The sequence below is a fragment of the Metopolophium dirhodum genome, chromosome 7 (assembly GCF_019925205.1).
Source record: "Metopolophium dirhodum isolate CAU chromosome 7, ASM1992520v1, whole genome shotgun sequence".
Taxonomy (NCBI): Eukaryota; Metazoa; Arthropoda; class Insecta; order Hemiptera; family Aphididae; genus Metopolophium; species Metopolophium dirhodum.
This window is the reverse complement of record NC_083566.1, coordinates 23,261,991-23,282,135: the sequence shown is the minus strand read 5'-3', so window position 1 is coordinate 23,282,135 and position 20,145 is coordinate 23,261,991. Positions and strand designations below refer to the sequence as shown.

The 20,145-nt window shown below is 28.1% G+C and overlaps 1 protein-coding gene across 1 annotated transcript in view; it reads right to left on the bottom strand.

Annotated features, from left to right (window-relative positions):
• Positions 1-20,145, bottom strand: part of LOC132949404 (probable G-protein coupled receptor CG31760) — a 116,235-nt gene that overhangs the window by 19,459 nt on the left and 76,631 nt on the right. The window contains exons 5-8 of the mRNA XM_061020278.1: positions 13,406-13,561; positions 8,805-9,005; positions 2,664-2,732; positions 2,401-2,510 (exon numbers count right to left, since the gene is read on the bottom strand). Coding sequence (XP_060876261.1) covers positions 2,401-2,510; positions 2,664-2,732; positions 8,805-9,005; positions 13,406-13,561 — 536 coding nt within the window. The remainder of the gene's footprint in view (positions 1-2,400; positions 2,511-2,663; positions 2,733-8,804; positions 9,006-13,405; positions 13,562-20,145) is intronic.

Sequence of the window (20,145 nt, the reverse complement as noted above, 5' to 3'; positions counted from 1 at the left end):
TCAAGGAAGGTCAAAAGTAAAAAACGCCATTTCACAGTAGTTTTTAAAAGCGTCGGAAAAAAACAAAAAAAAAAATTAAGGAAAAATGAATTCAAAAAAAATACAAATATTGACAAAATTTATCAGAATCACAAACAGTTGAAAATTATTTTCTTGTTAAAAATATATGAAATATTTAATTTAAAACAAGGCTACTCATAAGCAGTTCATAGTTCATACTAACCAAAAAATCAAAAATACAAATACAGTTTTTAACATATTATTTTAATCACATTTGGACAAAATTAAATACATATTTAAATAAAAAATAACAGTTTTAGTTATTTTTTTGTAACGTAAAAAATATATTATTTGAGGGTACATGGAACTTTTAAAATAATTTTTTATCATATTGTATACTTACACCCAATGATATTTTCAAATTCAATATTTCGGCAAAAATTCATATAATCTATAAATCATAGTAAAAAAAACTAAATCGATTTTGTTGAAAACAGGGTTTGTGTTAACTTTGTGTTTGTTTTTGTAAAATATTTTACTTCTGATCTAAAGATACAGTTTTCTTGCTCCGAAAAGTGTTGACAGACACAAAAAAACAAATACATTCATCGTCCCGCTAAGAAACTTAAATAGATATTTTATGAGACAAAAAGTGTAACAAATACTTTTGTAACTATAGATTTTTATTCAAACAAATTTTGTTTTCTATAAATGTGATTTTCACTAACACCCTATTTTCTTCACATTCAAAAATCTCCATCACTAACTATTATTTTAATTGTAACGTATAATTTTTCAATTGACATAATTAATGTTGTATATTATGCACTTGAAAAAAAAAAATGTTTGTCACAAATGGTATCAAAATTACCTTATTCATATTCAAAGATATTATTGATTGACACGTCTTATTAATCACAATATTTAAAATTCATTCGTATCTGGTATTTTCTCCTGTGAACTCAAAATTAGTCTGTAACTCTTATACTAAGGAACGGTGACTCACAGAACTTCATAAACAATCGTCCATTTGTCTCATCACAATTATATCTCAACGCGCGATTGCGTAAAGACTGGACAGTGGACCCTTTGTCCTAAGCACGAGTACACCCTTCCTCAATCTCACAAGTCTTACCTACGTATTATCTTGGATTTCTATTCAACTTCCAGACTGGTTATATCAATCACCAACAATTCTACACCGCATAAGTAGTACGCAACAAATTATGAAACAACCTTAAAAATAGTAGGCGGCATAACATTCAATGTCTCTGCTCATTAGCTGAAAATCGTTTTGTATGCAATGATTGATTAACACAGTGACCTATTCAATGATGATAATATCCACTGAAAATCAACTATGCAGCAGAACGACTTCCTTCGTTTTTATTATGACTATAATTAATTAACTTACAATGTAATGCCTGGTACAGTGGTACGTGAAATAAAATTTGAAACTAATTGGTATAAATACAAAAACATAATATGCAATCACTTACAAAATCTTACAAAGACTTGTAGTTGTTGTAGTTGTATTTATATGTTAATTTTAAAAGTACTTACAACAAATTATAGTATTTTGAGAATTATATTTATTTATTTTTTAAGGTATGGTAATATTAAATATATAATATTAAAAGTGTAGGTATATTGTTAAACAACAAAATTATTAATATGAAGTTTAAAAAAATATCCGTATTTCGTTGTATGTCTTAGAAATTGTATTATAAATAACTTTTAGGCCAAACTTTACCATTTACAAAGTTCTCAAAGACGTATAAACCAATTCACCTGTGAACTTTAACTTAACATACGCAGATTCTTTCTTATTTGAACTCCAGGAATCAAATGTAACAATAAACTTGAATAAAATGTCATACAAAATATTGCAGATCTCGATAATGTAATATATTTACTTTTATGCATATTTTATAACATAAGAAACTCAGGGTTAAAAAAATATCACGGTCCATCAAACCTATAAACCCGAATCAATTTTATTCTTGAATATAAAAAAATGCATTATTCAAGTAATTTATCTTACAATTTTACCGACACTTGTAATCTTAATTTTGATTAATTAATTTAATTTTGTTAATATAATATTTAAATTAATACCTAACTATTTTTATTATGTCATCTAATATATATTGACAGGATTATCCATAGGATTAAGTCAATTCAGTTTATTTTAGTTATCTTAGTAATATATTGTTTGGATTTTAACTTATAGGTAGATAATCAAGGTATTAATAAGGAACATGAAAAATGCGGTGCTTTATTCAATTTATTTCTATCTGTCACAAATTAGTAATGTGTTTAAATTATATTCCAGCATAATTATCAAGACGTTATGTAACGCTAGCTATCAATATCATTATTTGTACTTAAAACACTTACCTCCAGGTCTTCAGCATTAAAGCTCCATAGGTGAGTGAGAATCCGATTTCTCGAAGCCAGACACGAGCAATGCAAGTAAGCACATTTGGTTTTGGATACATCACAATCATCTATAAATGTATTGACTAATTATTGTTATAGAGCTAGATGTAATGAATGGTTAATTTAAACTTTAAAACGATATAATATTTGATTCATCGTACAACACAGTTTATTTAAGGTACAAAGATTGTTGTGAACGATATACATTTAACAGGACTTACCGTAGCATAGATAAAGAACGCTCCAAGGGCAATAACTCTGAGCAATGCAGGACTAGCTGCACGGACAACCTATAATATTAAGGGTTATAATATATTATTGAGAATAATTTACTATCTAAGCTTATTAATGTTAACTCATGTGGTTACAATTAAATTAAAAATAAATAGTAGAAGAATTATCATGTTTAGTATTATTTACACAATGGTTTTAAACGTTTTTAAAATTGCAAACGTAGCTGGGTATTTTATTAAAAGTCAAACACAACGCTATACCCGTCAAAATATTATATTATAAATATTAAATCATGATAAAGATGTTAAATCATTTTTGTAAAAATAAAAGCTACGGACAGAGTGCTTTAAGACATGGCCGCGTTTTCATTTTACAATGTGATTTTGTCGCACTATTTCCAAACCACAATATAACTTTTAGTAGGTATTATAGTATACATTTTCATCTAAAAACTTATTCATGTAGATTTTATGCCTTACCAATTTTTTTTTTTTTTTAAATATAAATTGTAAGTCAAATATATTATATAGGATATTGTTTATATGCCTATAATTTGTTTAGTATAAATTATATTTTGAATCATTTTAACTCTCGAGATATAATTGAATATATTATATAATATAGAGAAAATAATAAATTAGTTATATATGTATTGTTTACTTATGATGTTAATCACATATGATCTACGGCTCAAAATAAATTTTAATATACTTCAAATAGTTTTGAATTTTTATACTTCCCATGTAAGATAACAATGGATCTTTTAATGTTAAATGCAAAATAAATTATAACAAAAGATAAAGGGGGGACGGAGTGGCCGAGCGGACTAAGGCGTCGGATGCGACGCAGTCAACGCGAGTTCGATTCCTAGGCCATGGGCGGCATTTTTCTTCGGACAAGTCACGGTGTCCGGAGAACAAGTGTCGCCATCCCCCACCCGGGCATGGCAGATACCTACGGGTGCCCAATCAAAAATTCTGCCAAACTAAACACATACGTGTTCCTCCCCCTACCGACTTAATAACCTACAGTAAAAACTAAAAGTAGCTAATGGCCACAGCTGCCGGGCTCAAGATCAATAAAAAAAAAAAAAATATATAAAGGGATAATCTTATTATCTACTTTAATAATTTTAATTCATATTTATGTAATTCAGTTCAAGCTTTTGTAAGTTATTGCGTAAATATTGTTGTTTGATATTATGTGTTATATCCAAAAATATACAGCAGATAATACATATACTGTAATTTGATTATGTACATTTTAGTAGGTACACAATGCGTGATCCATTAGATATCTTCATTGTATGTAAAAATATACATAACTTATTGATATGAAACTTTGCAAAGTTACGATCCATATTAATTTATGCTTTTAATGACAGTGCTCAAAAATAACATATATAGGTACCTACACATTTTATATGATATAAATTTAAATTTGAATTTTTTTTAAATATATTTCAAATTAAAAACGTATTTTCTTATTTTATAAATAACTAGCTGATCCTGTGCGCTTCTTTGCCCGTTAAATGTACCAATTTATATGACTCAAACTTTGTTCAATTCGTTATTTAATATTTGGTGTATGGTGTTCAAAATTTATCTTAACTTTTCTGTTGCCTGGAATAAAAATTCTGATTCGCAGCAGTATATTATCAAGTAGGCAATCTACCTGTGGTAGATCGCGGACCGAGTGCGGTTTGTACGTAAGTGTATGATTTAACTCTAAAGAATCAAAGTTATACCAAGTTTATTTAAACTTTAGATATAATACGGTAGATTAATGTAATCAATTAATACATAATCCTAACCTAACCCAACCGTACTAAATTCCGACGAATAAAAAAACCAAATTCAACCCTTTTTAAATTAGCCTATCTTCTTCCCAGAAATCTGCACACAAACATTAATTTATATATAATATAGGCTAAGTTGATCCTGCGCACTTTGTGGCCCGTAAAAAATGACAACTCTTAAACAAATTGTGATTGTTCAACTCCTTTTTGGTGTAACTCAATGCAGTAAGTGCTACTCAGCCACCCTGGTAGGTAATGTGTGAAAATTCGATTTGATGCATGCTTGTACCTGATCTGCCCGATTAACCAATAGCAACCAATAATAAATAAATACTATTTCAATTAATTATTTCTCCTATAACCATCAATAGCAATCATTTATAATCAAATATTTCCATCGTAAATCTCAAAATCTCTGTATGAGTGAGCACTTCTATTAATTGATCGTAGCGTGATGTTTTATAGTCTATAGCCTTCCTCGATGAATAGACTATCCAACAAAAAAATAATGTTTCAATTCGAACCAGTATAGCCCCTTACACCCCCTTTCAGCCCTTTTTTAGTGTTAAAAAGTAGCCTATGTTTTTTCTCAGTGTCTAAACTATCTATGTACCAAATTTCATTTAAATAGGTTCAGTAGTTTCGGAGCCTATTAAATACAAACAATTAAATCTTTCCTCTTTATAATATTAGTATAGAAGTATAGATGTATTATTGTAGAATATGAAGACCGTACAATATGTTTTTGAAAATATCTAGTCAATTGGTTGATATCCTTATTTAAATATTTGTTTGTTTTTTTAAATCGTTTTTAGTTAATTACAAAAAACATAACTTTTATATGATATAGGTATCATTATAGGTACTAATCCATAGTCACATTATCTCGTTCTAAACGACTTTTTATTATCAATTTTCCTAATTCTTAAATAAAAGAAAGTTCTGATAGTTATAATAATTATGAGTTTCTGACCCATAGTTTGTCAGAGTGTAATGCATTTTACTCTAATTCTTTAAAGTTTAAACGTCAACGATGAAAGAAATTCATGATGTTCATTGCATATTTGTATCAAACTAGAAATAACCAACCAATAGACTTAACTATTTTACTTGTACCTGACAATTTCAGTGTAGAATCAAATTATTTAGTACATTTGCGTAACAGTAAAGTATCAATGCTGTGATAAATTATAAAACGTCCTTCTAGGTGTTGAATCCACTTATGATTGATGAGATTTAGAATACCATATATATTGCACTTTCCGATTCAAATTTACATACCTAAATGTCTGTCCATCCAATAGAACTTTCAGAAACTTTAAAATCACATAAATTTACATGTGAAATAAATTACTTTCAAATGGACAAATAAATTTAAGTTTCCTGCATACATTCAGCACACCACATATTTATGAAAAAAGTGATAAAAATATTTACACCTTATGAATATATTAAAAACTGTTAAGATGAAATAATTAATTTGCTTATACCAAATACAAATTAGTATAGTTTTCTCAACATTTAAAATAATATCATCACAAATATTGATGAAATGAAAACAATATTGTAATATGGCTATTATATTATTATTAGTAGGAATTGTATTCATTCTACAAAAAAAAGTAATAGCATCTATTATATGTAATCTAAAATTGAAATTTTTATTTTATTTTTACTAGGTATATTTAGCTTTGTTTTTAAATAATCGTCCTTAAGAGGACGCCCCACCCGCATGTGTTGCTCCGTCTTACAAGTGCGTAACATAACAAATTTACGCTTAGCCGATCACGTCTAACTCCGTTAGTTTGAAAATTAGTGTCGACCTAATATGAAACTTGGTGGTAAGAACATTATCCGTGTATGTATTTGGGTTTTTTACGATAGTTCAAATTTCTCTAATCAGACAATTTGCCTGATTTTATGGTGCAGTTTTTAAATTTAACAAGTTAAAGGTTAATATAAAGATCAATTATTTATCAATCAAAATAATTTTATGAAGATCTGAATTTACAAATTAAGGTAAAGAGTAAATTTAATAAAACATACAGTTTAAAAGTAGTTACGATAAATAGATGTATTTTTTTTTTGTGGGAATTTTTAAACCAAATATGATTAATTTTTTGAATTTGTTTGACTTCATTTTACCATCTATTATTTCTCATACATCTTGGCAGAGATTTATGCTATTAGGCTCTCGTGCAATATTCTTGTTTAACTTCTAAAATATAAATAGTATTCCTACAATCTAATAAACTTATAATCTTAAGCCCAATGTACAAAATTCTAATTATGGAAATTTGAGATTAGGTTGAACTCGATTTTAGAATACTACTAACCATCGACTTGAGTTCCACACTAAAGAGTTTTATTCATTACATCAAAATACGCCATAATCTCAATCTTAATATTTTATCTCCCCGCGAAACAAACTACAATATGTCAGCATTTGAATATCAATGATAAATGAGGCTTTCCAATTTAATATATTATAGTTTGTAAAGTGCGCTAAAACGAAGCGTTTCGTCATGGCGTCCTACACTTAATTTATTATATTATGCATCTCACAACTCCAACACAAAATTAATTTGAACAGTCAACACAAAGTCGACTTTTTAAGTTTTTAAAAACCTATGATTGAAAGAATTGCATTACAAAGAAGTAATTTCGATACTGAGTTCAACAAAAGTATCCCTAAAGTTAGTAATATTTATCATAGTGAAAAAGTGACCAGTTTGGTTACCACTCTGTAGTACAGTAACCTATATAGGTTGTGAGGATACACTGTCATTGAGTAAGACGTCAACTGTAATGTATGAGATAAATTGTAATTGAATGATAAACATCTATATATTTATAGAATAAACAAAAAAAAATGGAATATTTAGAAAGTCTATAATGAGATCAAAACGACTCCAAATATTTTTAAATATATACCATAGTAAAATATAATATATTTCGCTAGATAATATAAGTATTTGGTGAAAATTCTATCTATGGTTATTGTTTTTTTATTTATAACAAAATAACATTATAATATGTGGATGGTGCAGCGTAAAAATTTAAATTTTTTCAAATGATTGGCAACAAGAAACTTTTGACTTTATTCACTTCATTACCAAAAAATGTAATATGCCTATAGTTAAGGGGATCGCAGCGTATGTACTTTTCATACTCTAACACCAATAAGCAGTGGTGAATTACACATATTTCGGAATGATCGATTTCAATTTCTTATGCATGTATGAACTCTTTGATAAAATATCTAGGTATTTAGAAAGTCAATTTTCAATCTTCATTTGAAAAGACTTTAATTTTAAGACTTTTTAAAAAATGTCATGAAATAATTTAATAACATTTGATTTATTTTGATCACATCTGATTTTAAATCAAAAAAGTTATTCCTAAAAAGCATAGTTTAGAGGTTTATAAATTCAACGATTTTTTCGAAATTACAATCGAACTTGAGGAAGTAAGTTTAACAGGAAAGATTTTTACTGCTTCAAATAGTGATGACGGATACAAACAAAAATAATACACACACATTATATCAATAGGTTCACTGAACTTTCACTCAAAATCTAAAAACCAACTATAATCATTATACATTTATACTCTTATACTTTACATAATATTATACAATACACGTGTTTTGAGTAGGTACCTTCACATTCATACATAAATTATATATTCACATTCATCCATAAGTTATACATTAACACACAAACCTATAATAATGTATTTCAGCCACCCTATATCATCATTACTTTATTTTTAATTATACTACGAAAATATTGATAAACCATATTCTGACTGTTTTTACCAATTCCCTGGGGTTTCAAATTAATATTTCCATAATATTGTAATATTCATTAGAATCTCCCTTCTGTCATTATAATAAATAAATATGATCGTATAACAATAATATTAATAATATACAACAAATATTAAAAAGTAAGTACCTAGTGATAAGTGTTTGAAATAACAGTATTATTATTATTGTCATTTATTAGTATTCCAATGTTCTATCCTCAATGGATTTATTCGAACTACGTGTATACAATTTATATTATATATTTAAATTTCAAACGTTTAAATTTAATGTATTCAATCATCTGAGTACATTCAAATATTATGTTAATATTTTGGTGTATTTTTCATACTATGGTATCAAGATACACCACCAATCACCATTTTAATAATATAATGTAGGTACCAGTAATGGCTAATGTGTTTCGCAGTCAAACCGTATGAGGCCAATAATAATAATATTATAATAAGAATAACAATAACGTTTTATCACAATAGGTATAATACAATGCACAAGATTTACTTTTAGGTGTCCGTATTTCCACGTGAAGAAAACGACCAGCGGGAGGCATCCGATAATGACCAGAGAGAGCACTAGTATAATCGTCCGGAGTACCCAGTTTAATGACGCTATACAGGGACTGGAGTCGATGCACTCGTCACATCCCTCAGCGCACCGCAAACACTCGAACATAGCATGTTGGCTGTAGTTGTTTGGTTTCCCCTTTGATAAATAAAAACAACAAAAAAAAGTACACTTTTAATCTAAGCACCGAGTAGGTAAAGGTATACGTTTCGTTTGCGAATAATATTATGACTGCAACTGTACGACGACCGTACCGTAAGTCAGACAAAATAGTAATACTGTATGGGTACCAAAAACAAAGACATAAAAATATATCACTTGTTATGCGTATTCCAGTATGATATTGTAAGTATAAATTTCATTGAACATTTTAATATACATATATATAGCGTTATTATCTCCCACCAGCTCGAATTCGTTTTCATTTAAAATATATTATTATGTTCTAAATGTTACGGGAATCACACCCAGTGGACAATTTTGGTGCTGTTTCGAAATACAAAATGTATTGTTTTAAAACGTAGCGTTTCCCGAATCCACGTCAGCTAGGACAAAGCATTAAGATAAACACAGTTTGTTAATTTTGTTAGGTTTATGAAAATAAGAACGGACAGTTCGAACAATTACTTTGGAATCGATAGTATTTATAGTATACATTCGACATTTTGATCATCAACATTTATGAATTAAAATATTATATTCAGAATAACATCAAAAATAGGAACTAATTTCAACATTATTTTAGAGTTCGGAATTTAGTTTTAAGCTTGTCGGGCTTCTGACTGATGATTAATAATATAAGTGACTTATATTTAATTTTAGATAACACTTTTTAACATGAATAGATTTTATTTAAAATGTCAATGCCTTTACATAATATTATGGTAAATACCTATTACAGAAATAAACATAGAATTATTATTGAATGGAAAATGTTTAAAAAAACATGGTGTAATTTACAGTTCAAAAGTTTATATATTTTTTACTTTTATATTTTATTTAACTATTTCATATTATAGAGAAACATGTAGAAAACCCACATAATATTGTTTAGAATGATCATGGTAAAACACTATCTATGACCTAGCTACAAGATCCCATTACCTATAACAACTAATTATTATAAAATGTATAAACATCTTTGTATTACTTAAATATTAAGTATAGTCATAAAGGTTTAAAAATATTAAGATTCACCAATTACTATTATGTATGGGATCAAAAATAAATTATTTTGATTTTTAAGCAGTTTTTTTGTACCTATGTAAAATGTATATAAAATAATTGATCAAGGTAAACGGTTTTTTAAATAGAATAAAAATACAATTTGAAGGAGTTTGTAACATATTTTGTAATTTATGTAATATAAAGTAACAAATTATATGAAATAAAAGAAAATAATTCTTAACGTTTCGAACAATATTGGTCCATAAAAATATTATTATGTTCTATCTTTAGTATTACAGTTCAATATAGTTAAATACATTTTGAATGATGACATAATATTGCTCATACAAATGAATAAAATATACTATACAATATTGTTCATTGAGAAAATCTTCACTATTTTTCGAAAGGTAAAATTATAACATGATATAAAATGTAACATTGATATTTTAATTAAAATTAATTATTACAATGTAGTATTATTCTTTAAGTATTATTTGATGGGTAATAAATGTAAATACAATGTTTAATTGACTATCTATGTCATATTAGTGTATTGCCGTAATAATTAACAGAGCATTTTAAAATAAATAATAATGTTATTAGTAAACAATTATATTATATATTTTTTTAATTTGTTTTGATTTTCAGATACTGCTTCTATAAAAGTTCAGAAAAAAATAACGATTAAGTATTATGTAAATTAATGGAATATATTCTATTTGAAACTAAATTTGAAGACAAATCTATTACACCACTTGCATTAGAAATCCATTAAAAAAGGTACAGATGATGTACAATTTTGGTACGTACTGTAAAAATAATTAGGTAACAAATAAGTTTCGGTACAACTTTTAAATAGTACAAAAATAAAAAATAAACATTCTAAAATATTGTCAAGTTTTTAAAAATTTTTATTTGAGAGAAAAATATGTACTTTGGTTATTTAAATTATATAATATCCCATTCAAGTAAATATATAGGTATCTGATTTAAAAAACAGGAAACTAAGTTTTTTTTAGTTAGGTTATTTTGACAACCACATTAGTACTAACATCCGTTGTTGTCAAGTTTCAATGCATGGATGTCCCACTACCAGATATTAAAATATATAATATAACTGAATCAAAAAATATGTTTTAAATAACTTGTTTATGTCACATCCCTTTAACGTTCTGATCCGTTACGTGAAAGTGATGGAAATTGCATAAATTTCATGAAATGAAACTTCTTTTTTTACACATCGTTTAATTACAGAATATGGTTGACTATCCATGAAGCGAACACAGAAATTTAATAATACGGAACATGTTCTCCCACATACCTAATTGATAGTACAAACTTATTAAATTTATATAGACAGAAATTCATTTAAAATTTTAATTCAACTCAATTAAAACATTTAAAAAATATATTCAACTGTAACTAAAATCTATTGATTAAAATTAATTATAAATTCTAGTATAACTATATCATTAAGTCAATAAAGTGAACCGACAATAGATACAAATTATTAATAAATAAAATTCAGTAAAGATATTTCAAAAATCAAATACGAACATTATAACTATTGCAGAACTACACAACAAAATTTGTAAATGTAAATTATAAAAATAAAAAAAATTTAATTTGTTACAGTATAATTGTACATTTTTACGATTTTGACGAATTTTAATATACATTTTTTACTTTAAACGTTTTTAAAAAATGTTACAACTATGTAGGTATTTTTCATATTTTTTTTTCAATATACGAATAACTTACGAGAAACCTTGTATTACACTTTCGAGGTTTTCAACAGAGTGAAACAATTTTTATTGACATTTATATGAAAATTTCACATGTTTATATTATACAATAGCTTTAAAATATTTTGGTATTTTAATTTTGACCTCCCAAAAGTATCTAATGTAGTATCAGAAACCACCCTTGTAGATAAGGATAGAATCATAGAATCATTTTCCTACTTTTTATCGTGTATAGTGTATACACTATAGAATATATAGAAACACATTGCAAAATTATTACATTCATCGCTCCACTCCGAATAAAATAACAAACTTTATTTTTTATTTGAACACGCAATAGTCTAAAACAAAAAGTCTAAAACAAATATGTTTGGTCGGTAAATTTATTGATTCTTTTGTTTTTCATACCTTATTTAAATATTGCTTTTTTAGAAAGCACAGATCAAATTTCTTGCTTATTAAAATAACATAGTTAAGTCTATTGCGCCAGTGAACCACACTAGCTTTTGAATACCTACAAGATGCATTGCCATAATACTACTGTATTTACAAACAAATAATGAAGTTTTCTATTTAAATTATTTTTAATTTTATGGATGATTTTTGTTTGAAAAAATTGTATTGATAAATTGAGTTTATGATGGTTTTGCCATAATTATGTTTATGTTTGTTTTTCTATAATTTATTTATTAAATCATATCCATTTATTTACTTGATAATACATTTTACTAAAATGTATAAATTTCCTTTAATAAATAGCTTTTACTGTTTAGTTAAAACTAATTTGGCCTTTATACCTACCTAATTATATTTAAGTTTAATAATATGTTTCTTTTCAAATGCAAAACGTATCACTTCACACTCCCGCGTAGACATCAAATCGTACTCAACAGATTACGAATTGGCCATACACGTTACACTCATGAACATCTAATGAGCAAAAAGGATCAACCAATATGCACCTCATGCAACACCGTGACCACTGTCAAACACCTTCTAACAGAATGCCTCCTCACAAAAGACACCAGAGACAAACTCATGCTCCCAAGCAACCTTTGTGAAATACTAGCACCAAACACGGAAAGAACATCTTCACTCCTAGAACTTCTCAAAGAAACAAACCTTCTGCAAAAAATATAACACAAATTCTAACATACCACATACAATTCACATTTTTATATATTATTAGTATCATATTAATTATCTTATATACGTTTTTTTTTTTTCTCTCTTCTGTATGCTCTAGTATCATTAAGTAAACTATAATTAAACTGTAACATGTATATCTTAAACGCCAATAACCTTGGCAGTTGAGGCGTATTTCTAAATAAAAAAAAAAAAAAAAAACGTATCATTGTTTAATTATATTATGCGTATGTGTACAGGTCACAGAACAAGTTCCATCCTACTAAATGTCCGTGTCTGTTTTGTGAAAAGTTATCCATATTATGTAGCTATGCGAATATGTCTAAAAACTGAAGTTTATTAATTTCATGTAACATATCAGTGTTTAAAATGGATATGACATACACATATTATTATATCATAATATACATATTATATTCCATATAATATTATACTGTATGTATACGCGCAATATTCAAGCGAATTGTCTACACGTACCTGCATAAGTTTTTCGTATTCTTCTTCGATAATGACTCCGTTGAAATACCGGGATCCAGGATGACCTAAGTTTTTGGGAGCGGGGAAGTAATAACCTCGACGGCACATGCACTTGTAACTCCCTCTTCGAAACCCCAAACCCGATACAGCAACACACTAAAAATATAAATAAAAAAAAACAATTTGTAGGTACATTATAACGATATGCGTTCACAACATAATCAATTATATTAAACTATTTATTTTAACGTAGAAAAATTATATATTTTAATTAATAGTACAATAAATTATGTTATTAATAATTGTTTTAACAAAAAAATTAAATGTTTTCCAACTTCATGTAAGATTTTGTAGAAGTCATTTATAATAGAAAAATACACTCGTATTTATTAGAAAAATATGAGGTGTTCTGTTTTTATTGTTATGGCTGTTTAAGCTCAAAGTCCATTAACAGGACATAGCAAAAAGTAGGTATCTATCACAGTCAGTGGCGTAGACAAGAGGGGAGGGGGGTTAGATCCCCCCATTGGCTTTTTATTACTTTAGTAAATAGTTTTGAGAGGGTGGGGGATTTTCCAATTTTCCCTTCCCATTTAGCTATATCGTTTTTTTTTTACCCCCCCCCCCCCCCTTTTAGAAATCATGTCTACGCCACTGATTACAGTTGTAGGTGAGTATTGCTTGTCGGTATTAAACAGGTAAATATTAGGCAGTAATATTTATGTATTGTTGTGCTGTATCGCCCAAATGTCGTATTTAACTAAATTATTAAATAGTGTTCATGGTGTATTCATAATAAACATTAATTAATATTTATTTATGTTACATAAATTACATGAAGGAAAGTACATTATTGGTTAAGTGCAAGAAAAATTATGGTGAGGCTTTTAAATCTTTCACTATCTATAGAAATAATTGAATTATTAAACATTTTTAAATAAACGAACAGTTTCACGAAACTGAACTTAATGAAACCCAGTTAAAAAATATTAAATGTAATAACTGCTTATGAGAGACACATGAAACCCTCAAAACCTACTTTACTACCAAAAACCTTCCATGATGGTAAATGTAGAAGCATTTTTTCTACTTAAAAAAGTGTCTTCAGACACAAAACAGATGTATAAAAAAAGATATTTAATTTTAAAACAATGCAGTAGGTACCTACAATTTCATCGCTACACTTAGAATCTAAAACTGATTTACATATTATTGATTGTTCGAACATTTTGAACACACATTTTTCGAACAAATTACATTTCTAACATCTTCATTTGGAAATGTATCATTTGAAAACATGGCATTCGATCATGGATTAAATCATGAGTCTGTAGTCCTTACTACCTACCGGCAATGTGTGCAATGTGCGTATTATTACGTTCCGTTATATTTTTGCTATAAACTACTGCAACGTATTTGAGCTTTTTTTGTTTTATTTTACATCCTAAGAATCAGCAAATTCTGGTCTATTGACATTGATAAATCGTGTTTCCTCTTTAGGTGTGCATTAATATCGTTCAAATACGTTCTTTACTTATTTACTTACGGTTACGTGTTTTATTGCTCGTAATACGTACTATCTAATAACTGCCGGTAACACTTAAATAATATGTATTGAACTTTATGCCCTTTAATGTTGTCACAGTCCATTTATATATAGCTTATATTTAGTCACAAGTCAGTGAGTCACTAATAATTTTATAAGATGACCCAAATAACCCACGGTGTCACTCGAGTTAAAATTATCATCAAAAAAAGATTGATAAAATGTTTAAAACGTAACTTTAGTTTTAATGAACCATATTCCAATTTATGCTGTCGATGACAAAGATATTATATTCGATATAAAACAATGGACTGAGATCAAATCAACTAATCAAGTTCAACAGATTAATTTTAATTCATCTTAGGGGAAATCTTCAATAAATAGAAATGCAAAAAAACGTGCATCCTTCTAGTGTATTAATAGATATTGTTGTAGCAAGCTGTCTCATAATTATAAAGAAATCAACTTAGAAATAAAAACTGATATTTTGGGTAAAAATAACCGCCTAAAATAAATGATTATATTTTTTTTTTCCAAAATGCACGGTTATGAATAAAATTGTCCAGGAAACACATTTTTTTATTGTGGGATCTATAGAAGGTTTATCATTATAATAATTTAGTTACACGGTATCTATACAAAAAGTGCAATTAAATTATTTAGAACTGTCAAAATGTAAGTTTTATCAATTGTTGAACATTTTTTTTTTTTTAATTTCATTCAAAAGGTACATTTTTGTGAAATAGTACCATTTGAGAAAATATAGCTTGAAATAAGAATTTTTGCAGAACATTATAGACTTTTTATCAAACATCTAGGTACTGTTTCTAAGAGAAGGCCATTTTTAAGAAATATGTACTGCCAAAAAATAAAATATTAATAATCGATTTTATTACAAAACCTAATACAAAAATAAAATTTTAAAACTCTTTAATATGCTTTAAAAATATTTATTTTGTTAAATTTTTACACTTCTGTTATTATTTATCAATTATATAATTGTATAATATAATGTACAAATTTGGAATTCCAACTTCCAAGTAAGCTCATTTCCCTAAAGAAAAGTTTGTATGAATGGTACAAAATATCAAGTAAGAGTCGAAAATGTACTATCCAAAGAGTTTAAAGTTATTACAAGCTTCGCTGCAGAAAGTTGCTCAGAGTGTACCGACTATAGATACATAACTGTGGCATCGACATTGACACGTACAAGTTTGGTATTTTAGGTATTGCAGATGACTTAAGTATGATTTATTTTGTAATAACGATGAAGAGAGTATAACACAAAACAATTCAACTCTCATCATGAAGCAAAGTAATGAAACTACTGCCAACCAACAACCATGCCAGCTTGCAATGTGGTGATTCAAGGACATGCATTTGAGAAATTGTACCAATTTACGTATCTGATGACTACTATCAGTGATAATACGGACTATACCAATCATCAAGGCAGAAAATGGCATCATTTTTGTTAGCCAAATGCCTCAAATCTGAGTTGTTTTCTAGAAGAACAAAAGTGCATTTCTACATGTAGATAATAAAATTAGACCAACGCTATCATATCTATGTGATGTATGGCTATTAACAAGCCGAATAGAGCAGAACTGATATCGTTCGAAAACAAAATACTGCAAATCATTTGCGATACAGTATAATTTGACAACAAACTGTGATGATGGCGTAGAAGATCTAAAGAGATCCGAGAATTGACAGGAGTTCTGAAGATAAACAACTTTGTGAAAGCACATAGAATTAAATGGTTTGGGCACGTAATGAGAAGGCCAGACTCAGAGTACCTAAAATCAGCAGTAGAGTGGAAACTTATAGGGATGAGACCAAGAAGACGTCCAAAGAAGCGATGGATAGTTGGAATAAATCAGGACTTACTTAAAGAAATTAGGGATACCAAATTGAGAATAAAAAGTACAAAATCGAGAAGAGTGGAATGAAGTGTCAGTGGTGGCAAGACTCTTGAAGAGTTATGATTCCAGAGAGTGAGAGAGAAAGAGAGGGGGGGATAAATTTAGGTTAATTTGTAACCTAATGTTTTTTTAATTATTAATTCATAAACAAAAAAATATTTTATAACTTGGGTGTTATCATTATTTAATTATAATTAAATACAAAAGCATGTTAACACGCATCTTCATCATAATAAGCTGCACCGTTGTGGTCTTCACTCTTCAACATTGAGAACAATATTATGAATGTCGATGATACACGTCGACATACAATTTTTTTGCATCTTGAAGTATACATACATATTTTAATAAACTAGCTACACCTTTTGTTTGGTTTGTTTTATATGACTTATTCTTGGTAAAACTTCTAAGTTTCATTAAATAATTTAATATTAGAGTTCTTGTTAAAAATGTCTATTTTAACAGGTATATCAGTATAATATGTTGTTATACCAACTCACCGTCTGTAACATTTTTATGCTAGGAAATTCTTTTTGTTCTATAGTTTTAAAACCTTAAAATAATTGTGTCACTTATTTTATATAAAGTTCCCTCTTTAAAAACATCATATTACTGAATAGGTGATACTAAATTTTCTATTTTCATAAACCTTTGTTCTATTCAGTTACATGATATAAACTTAAGTCAATTTGATATTTAGATCATCTATAATATTATTTAATGGTCCATTAGACACAGTGTTGGGAAAGTTCCTTTTAAAAAGGAACTCGTTCCCGTTCCTCGTTCCTACTGTAAGAAAGGAACTCGTTCCCGTTCCTCTTTCCTGTCCCGAAATAAGAACGCGTTCCCGTTCCTTTTTAAAAAGGAACGCGTTCCCGTTCCTTCATGTTCCTTTTTTTGCAATTTGAGTGGTGGTCAATGGTGTATTTTGCGAACAATTTTTAAGTCAGAAATAATCGAACCGAGAGAGTTAACCGATTATTTCTGACTTAAAAATTTTTCGCAAAAAACACCATTGACCACCACTGAAATCGGTTAACTCACTCCTTTCTAGGAGCACCGATTTTTAACAAAAATGATTTGTCTTAGATTTTTTTTGTTATAATTCAAAAGTTGTATAGCGTAGACTTGAAACTTTATATATATACATTCATATTGCATAATTGCATAATATTATACATGTATATTACTATAGTAGTATAGTATACAGTGTATAGTGTGTACTATACACGATACACCACACATAGAGACATGCTATAGGTTATAGGCTTATAGCCCATAGGAGTATAGGACATAGTATGATACAACAATCTGTTTTTTTTTTAATTCAATTTATTTGAAAAAATATTTTTATACTGACATTTTGTTTTGTTTGAGAAGAACTAATTTGGCGCGCGGAACCGGAAACGACCCGGAACACGACACGTAGTCGACCGACGGCGTCGCGGCTCAGTTTTGGCGCGGAAACACACTATATGCGCTTCATAAAATATACTGTGGCACTCAACGTGTTAAAATTTTTTCATTATTTGAGGAACGGAAATTTTCGTTCAAGTTCCTTCAAAATAGGAACTCGTTCCCGTTCCTCGTTCCTATATTTTAAATGGAACGCGTTCCGAGCTTCGTTCCTATAAAAGGAACGCGTTCCAGGAACGCGTTCCTCAAGGAACGCGTTCCTTCCCAACACTGATTAGACATCATATTACTGAATAGGTGATACTAAATTTTCTATTTTCATAAACCTTTGTTCTATTCAGTTAGATGATGCAAACTTAAGTCAATTTTATATTTAGATCATCTATAATATTATTTAATGGTCCATTAGACAGTGTCATTATTTAGTACAATGTTATTTGGTATTTCAATAGAAGTGTTTGATACAACAGTTTCTGTAGGTGATATAACACAATAGGTATAATTAAAACATTCTGTGTAATAGTGAGTATTATAGTGTACCTAAGGTTTTTATTGAAATATCTTAATAATAAATAATTTATTAACAACTCTTATTTGATTTATGTATTTTATTTGGTATAAATACCAGATATTTTACCTAAGATATACATAATTGTAAAAAATGTAATACAATACTTCAATACTATTCAAAACAAATTTTAGTTTAAAAAGATAGGTAAGTACATACACAATTGTTTTAATTAGGTACTATGCTTACCTTGGTGGATGCAAAATTAGAAATTGGCTAATCTAATGTTCATCAAATAAAAATAAATACAGACAACAATACCAAACAAACCTTGTCATCTACATATGAGTATATACTATATTATATTATGCTATACGGGAAAACATAATAAAGTTATGGCAACTATGACGTATTCTCATTTATCACACTATCGCACATGATGTAATAATTTGTGGAAATACATTGTTATGGGGGCTTAAAACATATTTATCAAACACACATATTTATTTTTGGATAAAAAGAAAGATACCATCAGGGGATGGAGTGGCTGAGTGGACTAAGGCGTCGGTTTACCGTAATTACGACGCGCACCATCGCCGGTTCGAATCTCGGTCACAGGTGGCACTGTTATAAACTAGCAATTGAAGTAACTGCTTAGTTTATAAGTTGCAGGTAGCAAGACCGTTGGTAAAGGATTTCTCAGGTAGGTTTAACAAAATAATTAGACTTGTTGAAAAGTTTAAGTTGTTTATTAAATTTCTTCTGCATAAAATACTCTAAGTCCAAATTTACAAAGTTGTTATGTTGTCTCTCGTGAAGGTGCTCGTCTGTACTATGGTATAACACGTCTAATATACAGGCCGTTTCGGGTCTGGTTTTATAGGGCCTCCTGCTCTCCCATTTCCCCCTAGTCTATCGACATATCTGTGGACTTCACAGAACGTTGTTTAATTAATTATCGATACATTCCCACGCCTGGTTAATTCGAAAATCGTGTCCTGTTATCGTGTTTGCCATATATGTTATACGCCATCCGTCAATATTTAGATACTGTGCATTATATATATATATATATGTATATTTCATAAGTAGAGCGCGGATTTATATGCACTTAAAAGTATTGAAATATGCCATATAATATGCAGTAAAAATCATGAAAATATGCAAAAAATATGCAAAAATTTTTTATTTATTTAAAATTTACAATACAACTTATAATAATGAATTACTTAAATAGGTACTTCATAAAAAAAAAATTTAGGGAATTTTCTGAAAAACTTAATTTATTTTTAAAATTTTATTTACTATTAAAATGAATAATCATGTGCATTTCAAGTTTTTCTTC